Raw genomic sequence first — 21,567 nt, 5'->3', positions numbered from 1 at the left:
TGGTGACATATGTATCGTAAGAAAAGGAGGTAGAGGATCTGGCTGCAGAAACGTCTGTCATTGACTCCGAGTTTACACCTACGCCTCATGTATCTTCAGCATAGGTTTAAATGAGAATAATAGGGATTTCCTGTTCCCTTTGGAGACTGCTTGTGGGCAGTGTGCCTCTGCGCTGTCTCCGACGTTTCTACCTTCTAGCCACCCCCCCTTTAAACTTGCCCTGCTTTCTGTCCTGCGCTCAGCTCTTGTTCGCCCATCTTTTTCTATCCCTCGTATCCGGTGAGTCAACCTGAGATGAATCTAAATATGGATGTTAGGGCTTAGTCTCATTAGTTAATACAGAAAACTCATCTCATCCTTTTCCCTTATTTTATTTATTTGTTTGTTTTGGCCTCACCCACAGCACGTGGAAGTTCTGGGGCCGGGGGTTGAACCCATGCCACAGCAGTGACAATGCTGGAGCCTTAACCCAATGAGCCACCAGGGAACTCCCATTGTTCACTTATTTTAAACATATAGACATACACACACACACATATATGGCTTTTTAGGGCCACACCCGTGGCACATGGAAATTCCCAGGTTAGGGGTCAAATTGGAGCTGCAGCTGGCTTGCCTACACCACAGCCACAGCTACATGGGATCTGAGCTGTGTCTGTGACCTACACCACAACTCACGGCAATACTGGGTCTCTAACCCACTGACTAAGACCAGGGATCAAAACTGCATCCTCATGGATACTAGTCAGATTTGTTTCTGCTGCACCACCACGGGAACCCAATAAACCTAAATATTTTTAACTGACTTTAAGTTACAAACTGGAGTTCCCACTGTGGTGCAGTGGGTTAGAACCCGACTGCAGTGGCTCGGGTCGCTTCAGAGGTGCTGGTTCGACCCCGAGCCCAATGCATTGGGTTAAACAATCTGGCCTTGCTGCACCTGTGGCGTAGGTCACAGCTGTGGCTCGGGTTCAATCCCTGGTCCAGGAACTTCCATGTGCCAAACTAAATACTTGAAATTGAAAGTTCGAACAGTAGAGAAGAATGTAAACTACCCCCGCTGCCTGGGCATAATCACTATTTTCTTTCACCTACAAACATACAAACATAAAAATCATCTGGTTTATTTCACTCAAAACATGGACCCTTCTCCTTCTCTCTTCTTTCTCTCTTTCTAGGTAAATAATTGTCACACTTTATTTTTTTTTTTTCACATAACATCATTATTGGATTTTTGTGTCCGTGTGTAGAGTTTTACTGCATGGGTTTTACAAGCTGCGTAATATTGAATAGGATGGGGGCACCGTCACTTATTGGATGACATTACCTATACGTTTGGTCTTTTCATTTCAAGCAGACCCATGTTTTTACTACCCAGTCACTTCTTACCCTGACGCTTTATTCTCTTTCTCTGCTAAGAGTATAATCTTTTCATTCCCAGTTCATTCTCATGATTCCTGTGCTTTCAAAACATCTGATCCCCAGCCTCCTCCTGTACTAGCCCAATGCTGCTTTCCACTGTTGGTAGGAGGTGGGTTGATCCATGCAACACATATGAGAAGTTTTCTCTGTGCAGAAAACAGGTGGGCTTTGAGGGGATACAGTAATGGGTGGGGCATGGGCTCTCCTGCATGGCTCTGCTGCTCAGCAGGCATGCCGTGTCACCAGGCAGAAGAAGCCAGCCTCCTTGGCAATGTGACCCGAGGGCCATGGAGACTGTTGTGTCCTGAGGAGGCTGGGATACAATACGTGGGGGCCACGGTGCTCCTTGCTGGGGAGGTGGGCATGGAAGTGGGGAAGCCGGTGTTTGAGCTGGACCTCAGAGGAGGTGGGAGAGTCTAACCCAGACAGAGAAGGGTGTGTTCTAGGCAGAAGGGTGGACATGGGAAAGTCTGGGGCTTGAGGAGGATACCTGAGGCTCATCAATCCAGGAGGTGTGATCACAGGGAGGTGATGAAGTAAGGAGTTACCTCCATTGTTCATTCAACATTCATTCATTTTCCCGTTAGCACCACTGTGAAGTTTGGCTTTACATTTCTTCACTTTCAAATACAGTTGTTTACGTTTTGTTTGTTCTTTCTTTTTGAAAAGGGCCACAGGTTCGGCATACGGAAGTTCCCAGGCTGCAGGTGCTGGCCTACACCACAGCCACAGCAACACCAGATCCAAACCTCATCTGCCACAAACACCATGGCTCAGGGCAACTCAGGATCCTTAACCCACTAATTGGGGCCAGGGATCGAACCTGCATCCTCATGGATACTAGTTGGTTTTGTTTCTGCTGAGCCACGATGGGAACTCCCATTTTTTCAATTGTCTTAGAACATGTTTCCATGATTTTCATTATCTTTTTTAATTGAAGTATAGTTGATTTACAATGTTGTATGTAAGTGTAGTTTTAATAAATTCAAATTATTTTTTTGTTTTTCTTCCTTTTATATTTGCAAAAATATCGATTTGCTGGAAGATATATCATTACTGAATTTTTCTCTCTACATGATGTTTCTAATACTTGTTTAAGTTGTATATAGCTGGTGTCCATTCATTTTCCACTTGATATAATATACTATAAAATTTTCCATTCTCTCAGTGGACTCCAGTATTATTTCTAGGTTTTTTTTTTTTTTTTTTTTTTTTTGCTATTACGAAAAATGCTGCTATGAATGTTCTTTTACATGCTTCCTGAGGAGTTGTGGAATTTTCCTGAGACTGAGGCCGCCCACCACCACAGCTCTTTTTAAACAGTGTACTGATTTTATCATCTCTTTGTAGGAAGACACTAATTTGGTTGTTAGAGATTTTTTTCTTCCTGTGTGATTTAAAAAGCATTTGTAAAACAGTATTTATTTGTTTATTAAAACTCTTTTAAGTGCTTCCTCATTGTTAGGGGATATTCTATGTTCTTTCAAATTAACTCATGCAATCTTTGTTTTTTTTTTTTTTCTTTTTGGGGCCGCACCCGAGGCATATGGAAGTTCCCAGGCTCAGGGTCTGATTGGAGCTGCAGCTGCAAGCCTACACCACAGCCATAGCAACTTGAGATCTGAGGCACATGTGTGACCTACACCGCAGCTTGAGGCAGTGCTGGATCCTTAACCCACTGATCAAGGCCAGGGATCGATCCTGCATCCTCATGGATGCTAGTTGCATTCCTAACCTTCTGAGCCACAGGGGGAACGCCTAACTCATGTAATCCTAAACCGTGGGTCTTATCTGCATATGATGGATAATGGAACCTGAGGTGTGAGGTTAATATCGGAGATTGGAATCCAGGTAGTCCAGATCCAGAGTCTGCGACCTTATCATCTCTGCAACACTGCCTCTCCCAAGCTAGCGGTGGCGGGTAGGGTGGGTCACCAGGATCCTGTGGGCTGGGGGACACCATAGATAGTTGCTAACCTTTTGAATGGCAAAAGCAAGCAGGCACCTGCAGCTGTGTTGAACCCTCTTCGCTGTTAAGGAACAACTTGCCCAACGGGTGCCATCTGTCGTTGCTTTTTTGGGACTGCCATTGCTTTTTCTGGACTTGTATTTAGAGATTGTTCCTTTTGTATTTCCATTAACATATCTAGCATCACATAGCTTTTAATATTTTGAAATGCAACATTTAAACGACTTGCGGATTACGTGAAACCATGGAGACCTTTATTGTAATGTCCTCAGTGACCTTTTTACATTTCAGGCTAATGAACTGAAGAATAAAACGCCATATGTTCTCAGCATGTAAGCCTCTCAAAGTGTTGCATTATGTGCTAATTGTTCGCTGCTTTTCTGGCAGCTAATTCATGCTCTTCCTTGGCGTGTTCTTCTGAAATCTCACCCAATAGACTGATTCCTTATGACGGAACTTGCAGTTTTCCATAGAAGCATTCCTGAAACTTGCCCTGAGCCCTGCCCAACATCACCGGCAGAAAGCATCCATGCCTTCGCAGTGATTCTTCCATCACGTAGATAAAGGCTGTCTTGGCTTCTATCCCCTCGTGGACCTGTTTGGTCAGTGGATGCTATTTAATGTCATCTCCCTTCTGGGTCCTGGGGACGTCCAGTGGGCTCAGGCCCCCATTCGGATAGTCTAGTGGCCTTCAAGAGCTACCTCAATTGAGTGATTTTGTGTAGTTTTAATGACATGAATCAGAGAAATAACAGAATCTGGTAGAGTGAGAGGCTGTACTTTAGCTGGCCTGGCTGGGGAGGCCTTTCTGAGGAAGTGACCTTGAGGAAAACCTGAGTGATGAGAAGGCGGCACCTTGGAAAGACCTAGAAAAGGGACCTGTGGACCTTGCAAGTGGCATCTGAAAGGTGATGAGCTTGCTGGGCAAAAATACCAGAGGAGTGCGTGCATGTGCAGGAACACACGCACCTGGGTGTGTGTGTGTGTGTATGTGTGTGTGTGCATGTGTGTCCCCTTCACAGTGCATGGGAGTGCTGGAAAGATGCGGGGGCCAGGGAGGGGCCGCCCTTTAAAAAACATATAAATGTGCCAGACAGAGAAAGACAAACATCATATGATATCATTTGTGGAATCTGAAAAGAAAAAAAAAAAAGATAACTTGTGGTTACCAAAGGGGAAGGGGGGATAATTAGGAGGTTGGGATTAACAGATGCACAGTACTGTGTAGAAAACAGATAACCAACACGGTCCTGCTGCATAGCACAGGGAACTAAGTGTCTCAAAATCTTGTCATAACCTATAGTAGCAAATTATCTGAAAAAGAGCATGTGTGTGTGTGTGTGTGTGTGTGTGTGTGTGTATACACACACACATATATATAATTGAATCACTTTGCTGTATGCCTGAAATTAACATGATATGGTAAGTCAACTATACTTCAATAAAAAATAAAAACATACCGATGTTTGGTTAAAGTTGATCCTTTTTCTCCAGTTTTATTGAGGGACGGTTGAAAAATAAAATTTGCATGTGTTTACAGTGTACACTGTGATGTTTCGATGTACGTGCAGATTGTGAAATGATGATCACAGTTAAACGAACGAACACACCCCCCCACCGCCCCGAGTTACCTTTTGTATGTCTGTGGTTAAGATCTACTCTCCTGGGGAGTCCCCATCGTGGCTCAGTAGCAATGAATCTGAGTAGCATCCGGGAGGAGGCTGGTTCTATCCCTGGCCTCGCTCAGTGGGTTAAGGATCCGGTGTTGCTGTGAACTGTGGTGTAGGTCCAAGACACAGCTTGGATCTGACGTTGATGTGGCTGAGGGGTGGGCTGACAGCTGCAGCTCTGATTCGATCCCTAGCCTGGGAACCTCCATATGCCGCAGGTACAGCCCCAAAAAGACAAAAAAAGAAAAAAGAAAAGAATCCCTTAGCGAATCACCTGTATGAATGTTTGAAATAAATTCAAGTTGGAGAGGTGGATTTTGTTCTTGTTATTGTACAATATTTGTTCTGTTTTAAATAGGCTTTTGAAGGTGAAAATTTGGAATCAGAAAATTTTGGATTTGAATCTAAGATATACCACTTATTTAATTGTGTGTCTTGTAATCTTAGGCAATTAACTTGGCCTTACTTTAACCTTTGTCGGTCTTAGTTTTCTCATCTGTTAATGGCTACCTTGTTGAGTCATTGTGAAAATTTTGAGAAAATAATTTGTGCTTACTGTAAAAAAAAAAAAAGCCACAACCAAAATCTACTCTCTTAGCAAATTTCAAGCATACAAAATGGTCTTATTAAGTGTAGTCACCACGGGGTCCACCAGCTCCCCAGAATGTTTTCATTCTGCACAACTGAAACTTTCTACCCCTTGATCAGCATCTCCCCATTTCTCCCACTCTCTAGCCCTGTTCAGCCAGGTAAGTTCTGTTCTCTGCTTCTATGAGTTTGACTGTTTTAGTCTCTTTCCAGAGATTACTGTGGTTGCGATGGAGACAGTGGACTTTGGGGGGGGAGGTGAGAGTGAAAAACCCTAACTAGAGAGGCTTCTGCTGAGTCCAGGGAGAGAGGAAGTGGTTTCACGTGGGACTGCAGCAGTGGAGGCGAGAGGTGGTGGGGGGACAGGCGTGTGCTCCATAGGACAGGGGTTCTGATGGTTTAGAGTGTCACCAGAGGAAATCGGAGAACTCAAAAGGACTCTCGCTGTGATGGGGAGGACTGGGGCAGGAAGCCCATGTGGGCAAGAGGGGCGGCGGGTGGTTCGTTCAGTCCACGCTTGGTTGGAGGTAATTCTTTGCACTCAAGAAGCAAAGAGCGGATGAATCTGCAGTTTCAGGGACAGGGCGGGGCTGAGATTTAAATGTACATTCACCAGCTGGTGGCTGCTAGTCCGCATCTCGGGCCCCCAGGAGGATGTGTAGATGGTGGGCAGAGGGTGACACATGGCACCAAGGCCTTTCCATTGTTGTTCGAGGGCTGGTACGCTTTCTTCCCTGGCGTGATCTCTGGCTCCAGGATCAGTGAATGAAACTGCCTCCAGCAACTTGGTGAAGTTTCTGTCCCCAAGGAAACAAATACTCAGATCCAGTGCCAAATCAGTTAGTAGCAATAGAGCATCTGTTTGTTTGTTTGTTTGTTTTCCAACCGGATGGTCCATGTGTCTAGCCAGGCTCCCGATCCCTAGTCAATAAATTATTATTATAGAAACAGGGCTGGTATCTTTAGTACAGCAAGATGACCATGAATTTGGAGCCAGAGATGTACCGGTTAAAATTGTTAGCTCTCCCCATTATCTGTGGGACCTCCTTACATCTTGTCTCTGCATCTGCAGAACAGCAAAGAATGCTCGTACTTATTTTACGGGTTTATTTCAGGAAAATAAGAGCTGTATTAATAACTGCACATAACCTAATAACCTCCTTTACATTTTCTTAGGTCTTACCCACCTCTGATTAGTAGAATCTTCGATTTTGATGTGATAAATCTCAGTATGTTTTTCTCTTACAATGAGAACTTTGAAGATTTACTCTCTGAGCAACTTTCAAATATGCAATCCAGTACTCTTAACTGTAGTTATTATTTTTTTTATTTCGGTAAGGATTACTTATTCTTGTTTTGAACAAATGGAACCCAGCCTAGTAATTAGTGCTCTAGAGGTGTGTCTTTTTTGTTCCCAGACCAAAGAGTGCGATGGATTTTGAACTCACAGAATCATCTTTGACATGTCATGGGGCCTGCTAGGTAGCAACAGAGCTACTTACACAGGGGTCATTCTCCGTCAAACCTGAAAGCACCAACAGGGGTCTTTTCACTAACTTTTCCCAAGTGTATTAGTAGCCTCTTATCTGTAAGTTTATCTCACGGTATTTTAAGATGGTAGCATTTTCATCCTAAAGCAATGCATTTGATGAATATACTGCTGCTGTGAATTGTCACATCATCTTTTTTTGCCCTTTGATTTTTCAAGGGGTTCCAGCGAATTACGGTGCGCCAGACTAACTTCCCCGAATCCCTAACGGGTTCACACACGTCCCTCATATCTTCCATGGGCTTTCATGTTTGCAGACCCAGGGGACGCCCTCTTTTTAGCTCGGTCTGTCTGTAGTAATCCTTTCATCCCTTTAGACCATTAATTGGAAAATGATGACATTTAGAAAGGACATTTCTCAAAACCATGGGAATCCTTGTATGTGGACCAGATGTTAAGAGAGTTTTCGTAGAGGAATAAAACATCTGTGACAATGCATAGCAGAGTCAGAGAAGGACAGGGAACATGAATTGCATTTTAATGGAAGCAGAAATGTTAAGAAGTTGGAGAGGTGGGTGAGGGTTTGCATTATTTTTCTCCATCAGCTCCTTTCTCGGGCGGTAACTTTTTTGTGTATGCTATGTCCTGTCTTGTCCGGAGGTTGAGGTTTTCCCAGCCTGGGTTTGGAATGCGGGGATTGTCGTTCCGGATGATACAGGCTTTAATAGAAATGAGCGCCGATGTACGGGGGGGGGGGGGTCACACGAGGATGAGGGGGAGATGGGAACCCATCAGAGACGGCTACTCAGAGATGAAGCTTAAGAATGGGAACCAAGGCAGGGAAATGTGTCCAAAGCCAGCTGAGATTGCAGAGGTGAGAAATAGAGAGGGCTGGTCACGGTGGGAAGGGGGGCGTGATTCTAGATACGGGTAAGAGGAGAGTCGTCAGAACAGAGTGACAGAAGGACCGACGGGCTCTGGGGAGGTGAGGGGGTGCGATGGGGGAGTCCCCAGATCACGAATCGGATGTCCATGCAAGTGGTGGAGCCACCGTCCCGAGAGGAAATAGACACGGAGACAGTTGGCAATGACAGATAACCAGGTTGCCTTCTGGTGAGGTACCGCTGGCTTTTTATGTGAAGGTGGCTACTTTGACTTATGGGTCTGGAGTATTAGTATTTTTCTTCTTACGCCTGCACCTGCAGCATACGGAAGTTCCCTGGCTGGTGGTGGACTCAAAGCTGCAGCTGAGGCCTAAGCCACAGCCACAGCAGATCTGAACCGCCGCATCTGTGACCTATGCCGCAGCTTAGAACAATGCCAGATGGATTTTTTTTTTTTGGTCTTTTGCCTTTTTTTTTTAGGGCCACACCCGAGGCATATGGAGGTTCCCAGGCTAGGGGTCGAATCAGAGCTGTAGCCTCTGGCTACACCACAGCCACAGCAATGCCACATCCGGGCTGTGTCTGTGACCTGCCCCACAGCTCACAGCAACGCCGGATCCTTAACTCACTGAGCAAGGCCAAGGATCAAAGCCGTGTCCTCATGGATACTAGTCGGGTTTGTTAACCACTGAGCCACGAGGGGAGCTTCCCAGCTGGATCTTTAACCCACTGAGTGAGGTCAGGGATCAAACCCTCATCATTGCAGAAACATCATTGGGTCCTTAACTCATGGAGCAACAACAGGAGCCCCTTGGTGGGTCTGGAGTGTGTTCGGAGGTCTGGAAGAGACTTCCAGATTTGGAAGGCACTCACTTTTAGAAAGTACATCAAGTCAGGTGAGTTGGAGAGACGGCCACGGAGAAGACGTGGATGGAGCAGAAATGACCATTTGCACTTTTATTCACAGGGAAGCCTTCAGGGAAAGAATGCTGGTTGCAGTAGGAACACAGGGAGGTTGGGGTGTTAGGGAAACCAGGGAGAAGAGGGGTTTCAAGAGATACTCAAGAGGAGAGGCCATTGGCACAGTTGCCATGGAGAAGTCCAGATTCATGAGCCCACTGGACTTGGCCATGAGAAGGTGTGTCCAGTGCTGACCAGAGTAGGGACATTGGGGAGCTCGTTCTTTTCTTCCTGCCGCTCTTGCATCTTCTGCACGGCATCAGAGCCATCACACCTTGCAGGTGACAGGAGAGAAAGTGGCATATTCCACCTTCTGCTTTATCTGAACTAAAAACGCAGGGGAGCCATGAGTCGTAATTTTCACACTAAGAGAGTCATGTATAACTTGATTATTTTGTTGCGTCCGTAGTTTCCTGCCTTGAAGAAACATCTCTGGTTAAATCCTTTAGAAATACAGTTATGTTGCCTTGAAGGACCCATAATTTAAGGTTTTTTTTTTTTTCTTTTTTCCCCCTTTCTTTCTTGGAAAGGGTTCCTATGGGTTTGGCTGGCATAGAAGTAGACTGAACAGACTTTCACTTGGTTTTAAAACCTGCTGACAGATAAAATTAATATTGCCTTTGTGTAAATAATAATTTTATCTAATGGACTTCATTTATTTTTATGGTTCCTCCAGGCCATCTGGAGCTAAACAAGGGGAAAAAGGCAAAAGTGTAATAACAATTCTCTTTGAAGAGAGATATAAAATAAGGTCACTGGAGCCGAACCCTTATTGAAATGTATAAAATAGCTTAATGTTTGCTTTTTCCCATTTTCTACCATGAGGTCATTTTATATAGCCATAAAATTCCATCTCATCTCAGTTCAGAGATGGTGAAAATCCATGAGTAACAAAGCCGATTTCTTATTCAGTTACTTACCTGAAGGTGGCATCCAGCAGTGCTTCTGTCCTTAAGGGCAGTCCGAATTTTCATTAACACATTCCTAAAAATGTTGCCCTAATTCATTTGTGTTAAACCTCTTTTGGCCGAGATTGGGCAGTCACAGTATATGGGTTAAAATAATATTTAAAAGGATCCAATTCTTACCAAAACATCCCTAAAAATTGAAGATGCAGTGTGTTTGGTGAACATCCTGATGGCTCTTTATAGATTCAGTAAAATAACAAGAAAACTCTTAATTCTGCTTTATTTCCCAAAGAATGAGATGCTCAGTTATTGTTTTTGCAACAGGGGGGAAGCATCTGTTTACTTGAACCCTGGGCATTAAATTAAGTTTTTACTGTTTTATCGATTCTTCGTTTACTCCATTTCCAGCTTAGGACCTAGAATGGCTGAGGCCACCGTGAGGAAAGAGCTCAGATTCGTTCGGTGTGTTTCTTGCAGCCCTGAACACACCATGGACTTAGGGTCTCCTGGACCTCTATTCCTGCTTGTTTGAACACTTGCATGTGAACCCCCTTCAGAAGCCCCGGCTTCTGTTTTTCTCCCTGCCTTCAGAGGGACCCCTCCTTTTTCTGTGTTCCCTAAGACTGTTCCTACTGCCCTTTGGTAATGGTTGAAAGATAGAGGTTTGCTTGCTTGGCTGTTGATACCTGGGACGTGGAAGTGTCTGGACTGTGTCCTTTCCATCTTTATCCCCCAGTGCTGGGGAGCAGCCCTGTGCCCACAAGTGACCTGCTTCCCCATGACTGGCCAGATCAGTGAAGCCCCCTGTTTCCAGGCCGTGGGTCATCCCTTACGCTTTGCTCTGGAGAGAGGACTCTGTTTCTGCAGGTGATTGGGGCCAGTTGAACTTGTGGCCATGAGTGTGTGGTTTTACCGGGGTGAGCAGGGAGGCTGAGTGTACCGTGCAAAGGGCCAGAGGGCACTGTGCCCTTGATCTCACCTTTCAACCTGTAAGGTCTGTTCGGCCCATCTGAGCCTTCGCTTTCTCTGCAACGAGGTGAAGAGAGAGGTGATTTTAATGCCTCTTCCTTCTCGCAAAAAATATGAATTGTTGACTCACTTCCTGTCTCCTGTGTGCCAAGGGGCTGAATAAGCCACTTGACAATGGTGCTTGCTCTGTGGCAAGAGATGAGTGACTTCTAGACCCTAAATAAAAGGTCGGCCATGCGATTTCTGACTCATTCAGGCGGCCGATTCAGCATGTGGCAATGCTTACATCTGGGACTGTAATTACACGTTCAACCCTTAGCTTGGTTCCAATATAAAGACGCAGTCAAAACTTAGAAACACAGAAGGTTATATGACCTTCCGGGTAACCTTTGATGTGGAAGCAGGCACCGGAATTGGCACATCGGGGTCTCCCCAAAAGGATCTGCCACTGAGGACGGGAGAGGGTAGCTGCTCTGTGTGTGGTAGATGGAGGCCAGCCTTGACCTTGGGTAGCAGGAGGGCGCAGGGCAGGGGTGGGGCCTGAGGCATCAGCAATTGTGCAGATGCGTGTGCCAGGCTTACTCTAGGACTCGGGCTAGACTGGAAGGGCTGGGGGTGACCTTTGTGGCAGGATTGGTGGAGGTGGAATTAGAAGGAGTTGCATTACTGGTGAAAGGGCATGGTATTTTCTTTGGAAAGCCCCAGAGAAACCCGAGAGATTTTGAGTAGGGCAGGGCTGTTTACCTGGCAGCAGCTGGCGATGGTGCAACAGACACCACGTCACCGTGTTTGGCTGTACCCAGGCGGGTAGGGCTAAGACCGGGAGGTTTCATGGGATGCTGGGTGGACTTCTCCAGTGGTTCTGCTGCTTGCAGCGTGGGCTGGGGCTTTTCATCTTTAGGGGAGAAGTTCATCTGATCCCCTGAACAGGGCCAAGAGATGGAAGGAGGAGGGCAAATGCGGACCTGTCAGAGGAGCTACCCAGCTCCTTCTCGTAAATCCTGCTGTTGTCTGTCTGATGCTACAATTAAGAGCACACCGCGAAGCAGCTCCTGAGACCGGGGTGCTCTGGTGGGTGTGGAACTCTGCTTCCTGGTCCTCTCCCAGCAGCTCATTGAGCAGTTCTCTCACTAGACTTCATCCTTTCTAGGATGGAGCCCTTAAGTCTTCAGGGAAGATCCTGGCTTGCAGGGTATCCACAGACCCTGAGTTGCGCCCCTTGATCAGGCCACTTCCAACTTTGCTTATTTTTTATTTTTATTAAAGTATAGCTGATGGACCATGTTGTGTCAATTTCTGCTGTACAGCAAAGTGGTCCAGTCCTACATATATATATATGCATATGTATGTATATCTATATTCTCTTATTTTTCTTTTGCTTTTTAGGGCCGCACCTGCAGCATATGGAGGTTCCCAGGCTGGGGGTGGAATCGGAGATACAGCTGCCGGCCTACACCGCAGCCACAGCAATGCCAGATCCAAGCAGAGTCTGCGGCCTGTACCACAGCTCACAGCAACACCAGATCCTTAACCCACTGAGCGAGGCCAGGGATCAATCCCGCATCCTCATGGATGCTAGTCAATGCCACAATGGGAACTCCCTATACATTATACATTCTGTGCAGCAGGCCTAAGGCTCCGAAGGAACGCAGCCTCCCCTGCAAAGAAATACATGAGGCTTATTCTGGATCTTTTTTTTTTAATTATTATTAATAACTAGTTTGACTTTGTTCCCTAAGCAAAACTTCTTGTGTAAGCTTTCATTCTGATTTCTTTTTAATCTGACAGCCATTTCTTTTAAACTAAAAGGAACAGTTGTTTTTCTGTTCCTCAGAGTCTATTCATTGGCAGTGTGGGTGTGAATGGGAAAGGTTATTTACTGCACAAACACGTAGATACAGAGGTTTGCTGTTTAGATGGAGCTTACAGACACATCCTCCTCCCACATCAAGAAACTAAGAGGAAGGCTTCAGGGATCTTGAAGTGGATGCAACAAAAATGCTTCTATTTTGTAGCCCAAATCCATCTGCCGTAATAAATCTTCCTGTTGGCAAAAACCTCTCGCTTAGTATCAACTCAACAAACACCTTTTTAATTTTCCGGAGGTGGTGGGTTGATATTTGAGCAATTTTATTGAAATGGATCCTTTGAAAATTCCTTCATCGTGTATTTCCCCAATGTAGAAAATAATTCTTGTTAATGTGGCTTTCATTTTTATTGAGATTTCGCTGAAAAGATTCAGTATGAATTCAGTTGGGTGGTCGACATAAGTATATTTAAAAATAATCTTTCAAGTGATGACAGCTTATTTAATTTCCAATGAGGGAGAGGTACTTTGAGGCGTACAAAGCAGAGACACTCAACCAGGGTGATTTGGCAAAGTCTGGGGACAGTTTGGATTGACCCAAATCGGGGGGGGGGGGGGCGGTGTTTCTAGCATCTAACAGGTAGAGACGAGGAATGTTGCTGGATACAGAGATCAGTGCCCCAAACAAAGAACTCTCTGACTCTAAATGTCAGTACTGCTGCGACTGAGTGCTAAAATCTCTGATTTAACCCTGCTTCCCCCACCATGTTCCACCAAGAGGTGAGAGTCTGATCTGATATTTAGATCTGAGCCTACTTAGAGTAAAGGATTCTTCAAGGAGGTAGCCTTGCTGGTAGGATGCTCAGAAAAACCTCACTCTAAATCAAGGTTATGAACGCCCCTCCCTGCCACCTTACCAGGCGGACTTTTTATAGAACTTTTGGTTTAAGATAAAAAGGTACCATGGTATATAGTCTGAAAATTATAAACTTCTAAAAATCACCTGTGCTCATTAAATGTGCTTCCCTTAGCCTAACCTGGCAATCGTGTAATTTTGTCTCATCCCCATTGAACCGCTGTCCCACTTTAGCTGCTCTCTCACTTGACATGCGTTTCCTCCTCTAATCATCACATTCAGAATCCCAGGGAGGGAACGTGTCAGGCCCTTGTGTTGTTTTTCTCCACCTTTCCTTCAGGAGGATGTAAGAGTTGAGATGGGAGCGCGTGGCTACGGTGAGTGTAGGTCAGTTCCAACTGGCGCTTGTCTGCACAACTTGTTTTGTAGTTAACAGAAGGGGACTCTATGTTGTCTTGGATCGGACGCATTGAGAAGCTATCTGCACAACACAAATTTGCTCTTAGCATTTAGGTGACTGGCCCTCAGTCTCAGAGGCTGCACTCCCGCCCATCTCAATGACGAAATGCTGTTCTGTGGGAATCCGCCTGTCAGAGATACTGCTCTGGGTGCCTGTTGTGTGCCAGGCCCTGGTAGAGTGCTTGCTGTCCCAGCTGCCACAGAGCTCACCAGCACTTCCTGAGCATCCGTTGTGATGTTCACTAGCCTTCCCATATTTTTTTAATCTCCAGTGTGTTTTGATGTGGGGCCACGGTTATCTACCTGCAGCCCGCCTGGAGGGGACGGGGGAGGCACTCCAAATCTCCTTACTCCGCACAGAACAAAACTGCATCTAAATCCCCTCTAACAGGTGTTCTTCTGTAATAAACTTGTCATTTGATGAAATGTCATGTCCTAAGTCTCAGGTCAGAGGGATCAGAAAAGAAGGGGTTGCATTTGCAGCAACATGAATGCAGCTAGAGATTCTCATACCAAGTGAAGTAAGTCAGAAAGAGAAAGACAAATACCATATGGTAGCACTTATATGTGGAATCTAAACTATAGTACAAATGCATCTATTGACAAAATCGAAATAGACTCACAGACGTAGCAAACAGACCTGTGGTGGCCACAGGCGTGGTGATACAGGTGGCCAGACCTCTTTTGAAAACGTGTTATTTCTACCTTCCAACTCGTCTTGGTCCCCATGCTGCTATATTCGCTTGATGTGCTATATCTGTTCTTGTCTCTCACCTTTGTGTGGTTTCTTTCCTTCAACAACTTCTAAATAAATACTTTCCTCCAGCCCTTCTTGTTCCCTCTCATGGTTTCCCTTTGTGCCTCTCAACCACACCCATGATTCTAAAATTCCGCATATTATATGCTGTCTCTGAAGTCTTTTTTTTTTCCTGAGCATCCAACCTGGATTTTCCACAATCTGCTGAATTTCCTGAAATATCCTCTCAGCATCTTAAACCCAACATGCACAAAACCAAGGGATCGTATTCCCTTCTAAAACGTCTGTTGATGATCATATTTGAAAAAATGGGGAGTTTCCCTCCTCCCCGGCTTATAAACTCTTGGAGGGTGGACACACACACACAAAAAGTTCCCATCTTGGCGCAGTGGTTAACGAATCCGACTAGGAACCATGAGGTTGCGGGTTCGATCCCTGGCCTTGCTCAGTGGGTTAAGGATCTGGTGTTGCTGTGAGTTGTGGTGTAGGTCACGGATGCGGCTCAGATCCCAAGTTGCTGTGGCTCTGGCGTAGACTGGGGGCTACAGCTCGGACCCCTAGCCTGGGAACCTCCATATGCCCCAGGAGCAGCCCAAGAAATGGCCAAAAAAAGAAAAAAAAAAAAGAAAGAAAAAATGACATTACTCTCCTCGGGGCGACTTGCATTCTTTCTCTTGAGTGCATCTGTGCCTCTTCACTTTCTGTTGCCCCCAAATATAACTGAGTAGATCAACAGCCATGTAGTATATTTCACACTTTGGGTTTAGGAACTTGGAATCAGGGCTCAACTGATTGGCTCCTTTGCTCTTGGGACACTTACTGATGTCAGTGGGTTTCCCGCCTACTTACACATCAGGTGTCTTGGCGGGGGTGGCTGGGAACCTGGGCTCAGAGCATGGTGTTACTAGGAGCTCCTACCTGTAGTCTCTCTAGCAAGGCACTTTTGGGACATTGGACTTCTGACCTCGAGTCTTGATGCCTCCAGGGAACGTGTTCCGAGAGACAGGAAATAGAAACTGCCAGCTTCTTTAGGGTGTGGTCCTGGAAACTTGGGTTCATCACTCTTGTTGTATTGGAGCAAAGGAATCATAGAATCAACCAGGTTCATGGATCCACCTTCTGTGAAAGGAAGGTTGAAGCTGTGGACATCTTTAATTTTCCGTACCCACCACACTGAGTGTTTGCTGGGTTTGCCTTAATTTCCATGGATGCTGATGCCACCTGAAGTCCCAGCTTCATTTATTTCCCTTCTGAAAATTGCCATAGCTTCAGATTAACTTCACCTCCAGGCTCTTCTTTATCCAATGTCCCATGTACACGACGGTAAGAAGGATCTTACCGATATTTCCTCTCATGTTAATCTATTGTGGTAGTTTGTTGCCTAAAAATAGAGACCTCAGACCTTGGTATGTTCGCCTTCTGAATCTTAACCCAACCTCCTCTCTTAGCCCCTTCCCACTACTCCCCTTTATAGCTCCTGGGGTCAAGGTCAAGGGCCATAAACTATTCCCAAGACATCTTGCCTGCTGCTTCTTCTTGCCTTTCCAGTGCATCCTACATCCTCTTCTGGATGACTTCCAGAAATCTCCTTCTGTTGAAATCCTCTTTATCCTCCACGATTAAACTCAAACATGAACTCCTTGGACTCTTCCTTGATGTCTCGAAATAGCAGTGGTACCCTCTCTCTTAACTCCCCCAGAACTCCTGCTTCTTTTTACGGTTTTCTAACAGCTTGGATTATAGTTATTTTTATAAGCCTGTCTTATTTTAAAGCTTATTAATCTTTTAAATTATTCATAATCTTTAAAGTCTTACAGCTCCCAGCATAGTAATTTGATTTCACCCAGTAGGTGCTCCATAGAGGCTTTATTTGATTCACACTTGATCTCGAGCCAGAAACTTTGCAGGCGGGTCCTCTGTAAATTTCAAAGGATAAATTCAGCAACCATGGGTGGTTTTTAAGAAGTGGATAGCACACTATTAATCAGGTTATTAGTAAAAGACAATGGTCATGGCCTTATTTACTAGTGGCTTTTGTATTTTGAAAAGGGAAGGGGAAGGATTCTTAAGGCTTGCACACGTAGATTTGTGTTTGCACATGGGGTAAGAACAGCATTCCCAGGGAAAACCAATCCATGATCACACCCCTTAAACTGTATTCTTCAGAGGTGAGGATCACAGCTCAGTAGAGCTTAAACCTGAGCACGTGTCTCCCTTTATAATGGGTGGGTTATCTCATAAAATTATTAGGACGGAAAGAGGTCTGGATTGAGACATACACATATCTGAAATACCTTCTAGGAAAAAAGGTGTGTCTAAGCACTCCAAGGCTCTTTTTTTTTTTCTTAAAGAGCAAGAAGAGGCTTTACCAAAAGACCCTGCCCCCACACCAGAAAATCTGAACTCTTGTTCACCCACTTGTTCTGTTTTGTGTATTTTAGGCACTTTCCCCACATGACGGGAAGACGAGCTTCTGGTTAAAGACAAGCACCCAGAGTCCAAGGCCCCCTGCCCACCATGAAGGGACCCTGCATCATCGCATGGCTGTTCTCCAGCCTGGGGTGGTGGAGACTTGCCCAGCCAGAGACAGACGCATCCCAGTGCCAGAGAGCAGAGCATCCGGTCATCTCCTATAAAGGTGAGCGACAAGCGTGCTCTGATGGCAGAGGTGCCATTTACTGCAGATTCCATACACGGGGCGGGGGGGGAGCGGGGCGGGTAAAGTTATCACTCTCACAGTCTGCAACTCTCGTTTTAGACACCGTTTAAAAATGAGAGCAAAAATACAAAATCCCCCCCCCCCCCCATAAGAATTTCACATTCTGAAACCGACCACCACCTCAGTAAGCATCTAAGTCCAGAGCTGTCATGGGCAGAAAATCCCGTTGCTAAGGCCACCTGGAGTTAGCAGGTGCTGTCACCCTCCTTGGCATTTGAACCAGGGGATTAAAATGTGACCCATAGAAATAACAACAGAAGCAACCCAAACCAAAGATTCTTCATTTCGGCTTTTCCCAGCAAAGCCTTGGTCTCTATCTGGCCTTGCATCCCAGACAGAATTGGTTTACCGCCTCAAGGATCTCCACAGATCTGTAGGATTAACTAATTAGTATCTATGTTCATTCTTTTATTCCTTAAATCCTCAAAATTTATTTAGGGTTCTTTGCACCCTGGGCACTCATTCTGAGCATCCAGGATGAAAGGTAAGTGAGTCTTTGTCCCTGTCCTCAAGAAACTTGTACTTATATCAAGACACTAAGTGTAATTTATCAGACATTGTATTTTAAGAATTCCTCCAATAGATAGTTTTGTGTTTTGTTATTTTGTATCACAAAACATATCCAGTATATACAAAAATAAAACAGTCTAAGGAACACCCAGCCCCTGCGTGTATTTATTCATGGCCCACCTTTTTTCTCTGAACTCCCCGCTCACACTCCACCCGATACTTGCCAACTTATTTTGAAACAAATGCAAGAAATCATAGAATTTTATCATAAAAAGTTCAGTTTTTGACGATCAAAGGTAAGGGATTTGTAATACCGTTATCACACCAAACAGTACGAGACTCAAGCAGAAACCAGTTCCGTAAAACTAGCCGACACCCCGTGGGTTCGCTGAGATCCCTGGTGTCCTTGCAATGCTTCTGCCTGTTTCGTTAACAATGGGATCAAGTCGGGAACTGAACGAAGTCCACACGTGGCAGTTAGTTGGTTTAGTTCTTGAGGCTCTGCATCTTTCGCTGTGTTTTGCGGTGGTGGTTGTTCCTGTTGTTCCCCTTGCGAATTGATTCTTAAAGAAACTCGAGTTCTTTGTCCTGGAGCGCTTCTCCAGGGTAGGTGTTGCCCGGTGCATCGCATTGGGGCCATTTGGATGTTTTTCTGTCCCGCATATTTCTGCAAATGAGCAGTGATCTTGAGAGGCCGCTCAGAGGCAGGCATGCATCTTTTTGTCTCCATTGTGTCGTGGATGCTGCTGTGTCCTTCGTCGGGATGGGAAGTTATCAGCCATTGAAGATCATGGCCTAGGTCAACTGATGGACTCATGTAGGCAAAACTGGGAGGTTTTAATTGTACTCTTCTTTCTTCATGTAATAGCTGAGATAGTTCTATATAAAACAACTTTCTGTCCTCAACCATTTGAATATCTTGAGAATGCGACTCATGTAGGAAAGGCAGAGCCAATGCTTTCTTTTAAGTTCCTTTACCTTTGTTTTTTGTTTGTTTGTTTGTTTTGTCTTTTTAGGGCCGCCCCCGTGGCATATGGAGAAAAAAAATGGACCATGAATAAATAAATGCAGGGGCTGGGTGTTCCTTAGACTATTTTATTTTTGTATATATTAGAAATGTTTTGTGATAGAAAATTACAAAACACAAAACTATCCATTGGATGAATTATTAAAATAAAATGTATTTTAATAATGTATGCTGCGAGTGCATAAATTATTATGCACCTAAAAAGACAAAAAAAATACAATTATTAAAATATATTCAGCTCCAGGCTAGGGTCGAATCAGAGCTGTACCTGCTGGCCTACACCACAGCCACAGCAATGCCAGATCCGAGCCACATCTGTGACCTACACCACAGCTCAGGGCAACACCAGATCCTTAACCCACTGAGTGAGGCCATGGATCGAACCTTCATCCTCATGGATACTAGTTGGGTTCGTTAACCGTTGAGTCACGAAAGGAACTCCCATACCTTTTTTTTTTCTTTCTTTTAAATTGTTCCACCCGTGGCACATGGAAGTTGCCAGGCTAGGGGTTGAATTGGAGCTGCAGCTGCAGGCCTAAACAACACCAGATCCAAGCCACTTCTGAGACCTACACTGTAGCTGGCAGCAATGCCAGATCCATAACCCACTGAGCGAGGCCATGGTTCAAACCCACATCCTTGCGGACACTATTTTGGGTTCTTCACCCCCTGAGCCACAACGGGAACTCCTTCTTTACCATTTGTGAAAAGTGCATTCATTAGTTGGTCCTCTCACGTTATCCAAAGGGGAAAAATAAGAGGGTATGTTCTTAAACATTTTGGTATTGACAGTATTATTAATACATGGATTTCAACATTTGCTAAATTTCAGTCGATGGCAGCTTTGATTTTTTTGTAATTGGTGAACTTGTCACATGTCAAGCTTAGGGGAGCCTCTTGAAGTTGGCTCCCGGGTTCTTCTGAGACAACACAGTGGCCGTGGATGGCTCGATTATGCTCTGGGTTAACAACACAGCCCTGACTCCCCTTGTCCGTTTCCCTCCAGAGACCTGAGAGCAGCCATTTCCGTCTGGTGCTTTTCAGTACAGAACTAAGGGAAATGCTCTCTAAACTGCACTGTAAGTCCCTCTGGATACTCCCAACTCATCTCTAGGACTCCAGGGATTTTCTGGACCTCTTGTATTTTTTTAATTTTTATTTTTATTTTTCTTGTCTTTTTTTTTTTTTTTTTTTTTGCTATTTCTTTGGGCCGCTCCCACGGCATATGGAGGTTCCCAGGCTAGGGGTCCAATCGGAGCTGTAGCCGCCGGCCTACGCCAGAGCCACAGCCACGCGGGATCTGAGCCGCATCTGCAACCCACACCACAGCTCACGCAACGCCGGATCCTTAACCCACTGAGCAAGGGCAGGGACCGAACCCACAACCTCATGGTTCCTAGTCGGATTTGTTAACCACTGCACCACGACGGGAATTCCCATGGACCTCTTGTATTTTATCTTTCTCTCCCGTGCCCAGAATCCCGTCCCACAGGCCAACATAAGTATGTCTTTGCCTTTTCCTGCAATCCATACTCTGTCCCTTCAGAATCACAGTGCTGTGCCACACTCGTTATTTTTGATTACAGAAAACCCTTTCAGATGATTTTCCTTCTGTTAGTCCTCTGAGTATAAATCTCATTGGGACCCTGAAGCAAAATGCCTGCCTTGAAATCCCTTGAAGTGATTTCTTTTTGTGTGGCTCTGCCACCACCTCAAAATCCAGTCCATTTCATTAGTTTAATTTCACTTTTGATTTTTAGAGATTTTCAAAACGTGCGGTGCAGTATTCTGTTGTGTTTTAAATCCAATTAATAAAACAAGGGGTCGGTTTTATTAAAACAGCTTCATGCCCTGTTTTCTTTCCCTTGTTCTCTCTCTCTGCCTTTAGCACATCTTGTACTTACAGTTTATGGTTTCTGCTCCTTTTTTTTTTTTTTTTTTTTGTGGCCCCCGCTTGAAGCATGTGAAAGTTCCTGGGCCAGGGATCAAACTCATGCCACCGCAGTGACCACAGCAGGTCCTTAACTGCTAGGCCACCAGGGAACTCTGATGCCTCTTACTTAATAGAAACAAAACTCCACACACATACACATACATATTCATACCCTCTTTTCTTAAAAAGTAGCCTATGGGCAAACTTTTCTGTATCTAGCATTTTTTGACCTCATAATGTACCCTGGCGTTCACTCCCTAGTAATGTGGATTTATATCTCTTTTGCACATAGTCACACAGCTCTGCTCATGTAATGAGCTGTAACCTCCTTAACAACCCCCTGCTGGGAGATGTTTAGATTATTCTCTCATGTGTGATCAGGTATAGTGTTACCGTGTGCAGCACCTCCTGCAAACATCTTTTGCTATTTTTGGAAAGGTACCAGGGGGAGAGATTCCTAGAATGGGGATTGCTGGGTCAAAGAGTAAATGCAGTTGTGGTTTTGCTAGCTATTACCCAGTTCCCTTTGTGAAGGTTGTGCTATTTTATTTTATTTTTGCTTTTTAGCGCCGCACCCACGGCATATGGAAGTTCCCAGGCTAGGGGGCGAATTGGAGCTACAACTGTTGGCCTACACCAC

The 21,567-nt window shown here is 45.1% G+C and overlaps 1 protein-coding gene across 2 annotated transcripts in view; it reads left to right on the top strand.

Moving 5' to 3' along the window:
- SEMA5A (semaphorin 5A) overlaps positions 1 to 21,567 on the top strand; it is a 525,937-nt gene that overhangs the window by 170,156 nt on the left and 334,214 nt on the right. For both annotated transcript variants that reach the window (XM_047769187.1, XM_047769155.1), the window contains one exon: positions 17,180 to 17,376. In XM_047769187.1, the coding sequence (XP_047625143.1) occupies positions 17,256 to 17,376 (121 nt within the window). In that variant the 5' untranslated portion in view covers positions 17,180 to 17,255. The remainder of the gene's footprint in view (positions 1 to 17,179; positions 17,377 to 21,567) is intronic.

The sequence above is a fragment of the Phacochoerus africanus genome, chromosome 1, assembly GCF_016906955.1.
Source record: "Phacochoerus africanus isolate WHEZ1 chromosome 1, ROS_Pafr_v1, whole genome shotgun sequence".
Lineage (NCBI taxonomy): Eukaryota > Metazoa > Chordata > Mammalia > Artiodactyla > Suidae > Phacochoerus > Phacochoerus africanus.
Note: the sequence above shows the minus strand (reverse complement) of the source record. Positions and strands in the feature narration are given on the sequence as shown.